We start from the raw sequence: 7,500 nt of genomic DNA, 5'->3' as shown, positions 1-7,500 counted from the left end.
ACTTTTTGTAATCCTATTAAGGTAATGCCAAATTCCACAAATTAGATGGTCAAGTCACATGTAAGAAATCACTATGTGGGCACATACAGCAATAATAGCACATTTAAGCATTATCACACCAAACATAAGAAATGTGATCAAGCTCATGACATGTTCAATGCAGGACATGCATGAAGTATACCTTCACAACAGCTCTCTTGCAAAGACATAAAATAAATGTTTGTTTGTATAGAACCCGTGACTTTTTAAATTCCAGCCATAGCGATGCCCTGCGAGTAGCAATTCCCTTAATCATGAATGACTAATGATCTTGAAAGCCGCATACACCAGTGGTTTTCAAATGTCATTGTTCCCGAGCCACACCAAAGGGCGAGTCAAAATCTCAAAGTACGGCCATATTATATACATGCAAAATAGCAAATAGTACTCATATCTCACTATAAATGTTTATTTAGATATACTGATGCCAAAAAAATTACTTTAACCACTTTTAACCAAATTTTCACTTTGTATTTCACCAAAAATATTAAAAAGTTGTATAGCTCACAGAGTAGGCTATAGCTCACAATGCCATTGCGGTACGTTGTAGCATAGCTATTAGAACAGTTATTGGTCAAAATCATAAAGAAATGTACATATAATATCAGGTTGAAAGTGACTATTGGACTACTAATATTTCTAAGGGCCTCAGCACACTGTTTGGGAACCACTGCCATGAACAATCTCAACAACACTCTCGACATAATCTCAATCTCAACACAATCTCAACAACAGAACACACTGGCTTGTGAAGGTTTTAAATAAACAAAAGTAGTTTGCACTCAAAATGCAAAATGATGTATTAGTCATCACACATAAGTATGTAAGTAAGCATTGAACACATTCACTGTGCAACCGTGCAAGGGCTCAGCATTTGTTATCTGAAGATTTTTAGGCGGACACGATCTGTTGAAAGCGGGTACCAAACCTCACAGCCCCTCCATAACATACCAAAGCTATCATTGAAGCCTGCAGAATGTTAGTAATCATGAGATGAAATGTTAGCGTTTGTTAAACCTAGTTTACGCTTGGTTGTGCGTAGTGATGGAAGAAGTACTGACTTGTTTTACTTTTTTTTTAAAGTATGAATAACCTATTATTATTATTATAGAAATAGGCTAACAAATTAATTATTTACTTGAGGAAAAAAATACAAAAGTATTGGCATCAAAATATACTAAACCTATTTTGGGCGGGAACCCCTTTTGGTATGTTTTAAACATTATGTTATAATGTAGCTATTGAAAAATAGCAGATCTACAAGCTCATAGCGCACCACCGAGTGGTGTGCTACAAGCTTGTAGGTCTGCTATTTTTGAAAAATCGTAAAAATGTGGCGCAAATCTTTGAATATATATTCTTTCAAAGTGAATGTTTTTAACTCAGGTCTAAATGGTTTAAGTACCATAATTCTAATCATTATGCAGAAGGTCCCACTTCGCAAGTTTTTAAATGTATAAACTGTATAAAAAAATCCATTGGAAATAGCAGATCTACAAGCTCACAACGCATCACAAAGCGACGCATTGTGAGCTTGTAGGTCGGCTATATTCAAATAGCCAAAGAATATGGGGTCAATGTATGTTTTGTAATAATAATCAAAATCAAAATCTACAATTAAAGTAACTAGTTTTCAAGTAAAAGTACAATATTTGCCTTGGAGATGTATAGTGGCGAAACACGAAATGTGTAAAATCGGAAATACTTCAGAAAATTAAATGACAAAAAAAGTATAGTACTTGAGTAAATTAACTTAGTTACTATATCCACCATTGCACAACACCGCAACCAAGTATAAAGTCCTGCTGTAGTTCACAGTGTATCAGCAAGAATAGCGGAGAGCAGCTGCCATCTACAGTCTAATGCCAGCCGGTTTTGGTTTGGTCTTACCGATCCCTCTGTGGTGCTGCTGATCTCATTCCCCATGGCTCTGTGAGCTGCTGGGCTTCAAACCAACAACCTCTCACATCAGCGGGCTGAAAGATACTAGCACATAATGGTCCTTCATCACACAACACAGCTCTCCCACACAGGGTGCAAAGGGAGCTCTGTAGTCTGTCACACATATAACGTTCATTACTCCACAGGATTAAAGATCTTTGGTATGGGGGCCAGAGAAAGAGGTAGTGGGGTTAGTGTGTGTGTGTGTGTGTGTGTGTGTGTGTGTGTGTGTGTGTGTGTGTGTGTGTGTGTGTGTGTGTGCGTGCGTGTGTGCATGTGCGACTGCGTGCATGCCCTCTGATGTAACCCTCTCTCTCAGACCAAGGTCACAGGGTTTCCCTCTCCTTATGCAGGCACAAATTCAGTGCGATATCAACGTTTCCTAGCATCACATCTTACATATTATCAAATTCAGCACTGATGAGCTAACTCCATCACCTGACTTCCTCTGGTCAAAGTGACATCATCCCAAAGGCACAGACCCCTGAGACAGGGCCAGATTGATCTTATTCTGAAAATAAGAGCCGGAATATATTTCAAATACAAGTACGTTAGGGACTGACACAGTGACTCAGTCTGTGATCTCGATAACAAATTGTGGCGTCTGTCTGTCTGTATACAATAAAATCCTTAGGGTTCATTTAACTCAGAATAGTAATAGTAATAGTGCATAAATGAAACCAAATGGACCTGCAAGGTTCCATTTCATACTAAGGAGTCTGACTTTACTGTGTGGACTTCCAGCTGTGTCAATCTGGTAACAGGACGTCCTGCAGTTTGTCAGGATGCCATCAAAATCAAAGAGTACTTGGTTGTACATGACCATGTCACTCTCGAAAAGAATAATAATAATAATAATTAATTGTAATTAACCACTTGAGTTACAACTGTACTTTGACTTAAAAAGAATAACCAATCTACAAGCTCACAGTGTGTTGAGTTGAGACATGCTGTGAGCTTGTAGATCTGCTATTTCTGGGCAATGCTCCCCTCAGTAAAAAAACTGAAGAATCATCTGAAATTATGTCTAACCACAGACTGAAGATACTGTAGGGGAAATACAAACAAAAAGCATGTCAGTCAAATACGATATAGCCTCTCTCACCAAACCTTTATGTACATGGCTTATAATCATCGATCTCTCTAACATAAATGTATAGCCATACAGTCATTAAACATGGTTGAAGAAGCTTTAGATGAATTATAGGTTGAGTCGTTAGCTGTCGGGTTAGGTTAGGGTAAGGAACTGTAAAGTGGACATTGTGTATTTATGCAAGTTTGTTTAATTGTATGTAGTGCTTATGTGTATATATAAGGATATACATGTGTATATTTTTTCAACTGCTCCATTTTCTCATTTTTGTATTTTTGGACATATGCTATTGATAATTGTTATTTATTTAAAGATGTTATTTCAATATATGTACTACCATTTGTGTGCAGGGGGAATATATGATATGAATAATTGTACTATGAATATGTTTGTATAAAATGTTTAAAAAAAAGCCGAACCGAAGCCGAACCGATCTCTTGCAGAGAGCCTTCTTGTGCTTTCCATGTGGGACGACTGTATGTGTGTGTGGGGTGTGTTTACATATAACCACGAGCACTGACCTGGATACTAAAGACTATATAAATAGATCTCTGCCCTGTCATCAGCTGCCACACTTTATTCCAGTCCACTGTCCTGCATCATTTGTGGAATATGATATATGGTACTTCGTTTCAGGAAAACACAAATGTGCCATAATAATGACCAACACGAATAACATATGGGGTATGCAAGTCATAGTTTGAGCTGTGATGCTCACTTCCACTTGAAAATACTGAGGACACAGTGAAATCCATGTGTAACTCAAAGCGTACAAATGGAACTATTTGTATGTATTTGTATGATTCTCAGTGTTAGATAAACATGATCATTTCACTGTGGGAAAAGGACATTTCTCACATCCTCTGGTCTAGGAAGACCCCCTTCCTGCAACGCCAGCCCCCAAAGCTATTTTCGTGAATGAGGTGTAATTTCAGCCTGTTTAAGCAAGCAAGCAAGTGTGTGTGTGCGAGTGCAATGTTGCTGCAATGCAACAAGCTGCAATGTTTCCTGACGTTTGTCCAGCGAAACACATGATGAGAGGTTGTTGCCAGGCTCATCACTGTTCTTGCCATCACTCAGCACCTGGCCTCTTGAGCTCCAGCCCCAGCCCTTGTTTGAGACTAGCGTCTAATGCCCTGCAGCTGACCCCTAAACCAGCCACAAAGGCCACATACACACTTGCAGCCCACATTCAATCTTTGGTCTGAACAGCAAAAGAATGACATGGGAAATGATGTCTTAATCAGATTTGAACCACATTCATAGGTGCTTGCCAAAAGTAGCAGATATACAAGGTCAGTCGCAACTATACCTTGTAACTCTATGGTCACAACACGTCGCATTGCCATGCGTTGAGAGCTTGCTTGTTGAACTGCAATTCTGGGTGCTGTCTGACTCTGAATAACATATAATGCACAAATTCAATCTGATCACTTGCAATGTGGACAGTCAGACCAATCAGATTTGGTCTGAACAAAGGCAATTAACTGCACACTGCTGCGTGATGATTAACCATATGAGCCTGAGCTCATACATAGGATTCCTAGGGATTAAGTGGTTCAACTCTGACTTAAATCAACACTCAGGATTATGTGCAGTGTGACTTCAGTGCCTCACTCTGCGACAACTGTCAAACTTATGCCTACATTTCATTCTATGACAGATCAAACTAAGCATGCATGTGCATACATAATGTTGTAGTATATTCATCTGTATAGGTTAATAACTGCAGATGGGTAAAATAATGTCAGTTTGACCTTACAGTACGCTGTGATGTAAGCAACACTGCTGCAGTTTAATGAAGTGAATAATGTGTGTTGGATTAAGGTGTGCCAAAGTGCAAGCAATGAAGTCAACAGTATTGTCATTGTTTGCACATTGGCACACTTAAATCTAACACTAAAACCAGCCTAGGGTTTCATGCCCCATTAACTGGTATCATACTGTTAACAGTGCACACCAGCCTGAGCCATTTAAAATATACTCACGGAGACAATGTCATTGACTGGTAACCAGCAGGAGAGGATGACTCTGCATCATTTACTTGACCTATTCATTGACCGATAAATGGAAGAGGTGGAAGAAATGTTTAAAACAGATAAATGTTTAGCAAAGCTGCCTTAAAGAATATTAAATAATAATCTTTCCAGGAATATTCAAATTCTCACTTTCCCCAAGTAACAACAAAACTTATTTTGAATGCCTAGGCCTACTGAAAGAAAATTATACTACTAAAGCTATTGCTGCAATTAATGAACTACTCACCAAAATCAAACAAGGAATAGATTAGTTCAACCCACGGGTTCTCCTAAAGCTTTTGACAGCGCTGTCGCCAGTGTTTTCCCAATAGTATATCCAAGGCCAATGTGTGTGTCTCGCCTCCTCTAAGGAGTCCCGTCCTCTGTTTCTATATTTGCCCCGGCTGCCGAGTAGGGCGGTGGGTTGAAAGAGGTGATAGGTGGCGAGGTGGACATGAGATGGGACAGGAGGTGGGGACAGAACCGGAGCCGGGTAAGCCATGACCGTTGGTGTTCGGGGGGGGGGGGGGGGGGGGGGGGGGGGCTGCATGGGCGGGGGCTTGCTGTGACAGACTTGGTATGCCTGGCAGTCAGCTGGACTGGACAGAGTTCACAACGCTGTAAACAAAGGGCAAGAGAGTGGGGTGGCTGGCAGTCCCTGCCTGTAAACTGGGTTGGTGAAGCAACAGGGTGCACTGTCTGCAACACACGCACGTACACAACTACACACACACACACACACACACACACACACACACACACACACACACACACACACACACACACGCGTGTATTGGCTGAATTCACAGGCAGAGCTCTATGTGGCATAATAGCAAAAATCAAAACAATTGATCTGAGATCTGCTTATATCACACATGGGTCTGTCCTGTTATGGCTTATGTGACAGGGATATGGGCTCAAAACGGAATATGAATAGAGAATTTTGGTCCATAATAGGGCAGTAAGATATTTTCTCCATAAATAAATAAAAAATAAAAAATCCATACATTTGGCCCTATATTGGCAAAAGTTTGAGACATGGGATGTGAGCGCGTCCGTGTGCAATACGATTCAAAGGTGGAATAGACTATGCACTCGGGCCTGTCTAAGGGGGGTGCGTACTTAGTTTAGACTAGTCATTGGTTAGACATGGGTTAAGGTTAGGTTTAGGTGTGCTGCCCCGTGGGAGGTTAGGTTTAGGGTGAGGGTTTGAGATAGGTTGTAGTTGTAGGACTAATGACTGGTCTAACCAATGACTAGTCTAAACCAAAAACTGTCTAAACTAAGTACTGCACCCGTCTAAGGTACGCACGCGTCGCATGCACACGCACGCACGCACGCACTCACTCACTCACTCATTCTCACACACTACAAAGCCCCCACAGGTAGGTAACTATTTTCAGAAATGGGATAATATATCTTTTGGTGGGTAGATCTTATTCTGCTGGTCATTTAGCAAGTATAGCTCTCAAGTAAAAAAAAGTGTGGGCACCCCTGCTGTATTACAAACCAAAACATTTAGCATGATAAAAGATAATGATAAATAAAATAAACATTATTCTATTGACATTTATACAATGAGTTGCATAAAAAACAAAACATCAAGCTCACACATGGTTAAGTGATAAACCTAAAGAAAGCTTGGGAGATAATTAAATGAGCAAAACAATGATTTTACGCCTTTCTTTGTGTAAATTGGGCTTATCATGCAGCTTTCAGTTTTTGAGCAAGTGCATTTGTTGTTGTATAATTAATTATGTATGACCCCTGCTGTACCCGCGGACCCCCATACAGACTACCGCGGACCCCCACGCAGACTATAGGGGACCCCCGCGATTTTGACACATATGAGAGATGTTCTTTATACCAAGCCAATGTCAACAACACTACAACCGACAGCTGTGCGTGAGATGCGATATATGATGATATGAATCATATGATATAGTGATATAGTACTTTATTGTCAGTTCACACTGAAATTCGTCTTGCGACCCAGCAGCCAAGTATGCAGAACATATACACACATTTGACATAACACAAAGAACAAGACAATTTACATACTTAAAGACATGAAGACATGGTTTGGAGAATGGGCTACCTGAGAGCACAGGCGATATTTGGCTGGTATAATAATAGCCTATACAATATCTGGGTTCACATCTGTGAGAACTCAATGGCTAAGTTATGGAATCTATATAACTAAATATGCTAGACAAGTATACGTATTTTTCTAGACAATATAGGCTATGACTTATTTACTCATTGTGGACCATACTATATCCAATCAGCATGTGCACGTCATATCAATGCCAATCATTGCAAAACTGCTCTTTACAAAGCATGAATGAAATTAAAAATATAAATGAGTATAAAGTTACAATTGACAAAAAATATATCCGTATTTAACTT

At 39.9% G+C, this 7,500-nt stretch overlaps 1 protein-coding gene across 9 annotated transcripts in view; it reads right to left on the bottom strand.

Moving 5' to 3' along the window:
• Positions 1–5,470, bottom strand: part of tacc2 (transforming, acidic coiled-coil containing protein 2) — an 82,793-nt gene extending 77,323 nt beyond the window's left edge. For 8 of the 9 annotated variants that reach the window (XM_083775667.1, XM_083775670.1, XM_083775671.1 and 5 more), the window contains exons 1-3: positions 5,339–5,470; positions 5,062–5,122; positions 1,930–2,025 (exon numbers count right to left, since the gene is read on the bottom strand). In XM_083775667.1, the coding sequence (XP_083631793.1) occupies positions 1,930–1,965 (36 nt within the window). In that variant the 5' untranslated portion in view covers positions 1,966–2,025; positions 5,062–5,122; positions 5,339–5,470. The remainder of the gene's footprint in view (positions 1–1,929; positions 2,026–5,061; positions 5,123–5,338) is intronic. The other variant, XM_083775669.1, reaches the window with a different exon arrangement.
• Between the last annotated feature and the right edge of the window lie 2,030 nt (positions 5,471–7,500).

Source organism: Protomyctophum parallelum (assembly GCF_964188405.1).
Source record: "Protomyctophum parallelum genome assembly, chromosome: 10".
Lineage (NCBI taxonomy): Eukaryota > Metazoa > Chordata > Actinopteri > Myctophiformes > Myctophidae > Protomyctophum > Protomyctophum parallelum.
Note: the sequence above shows the minus strand (reverse complement) of the source record. Positions and strands in the feature narration are given on the sequence as shown.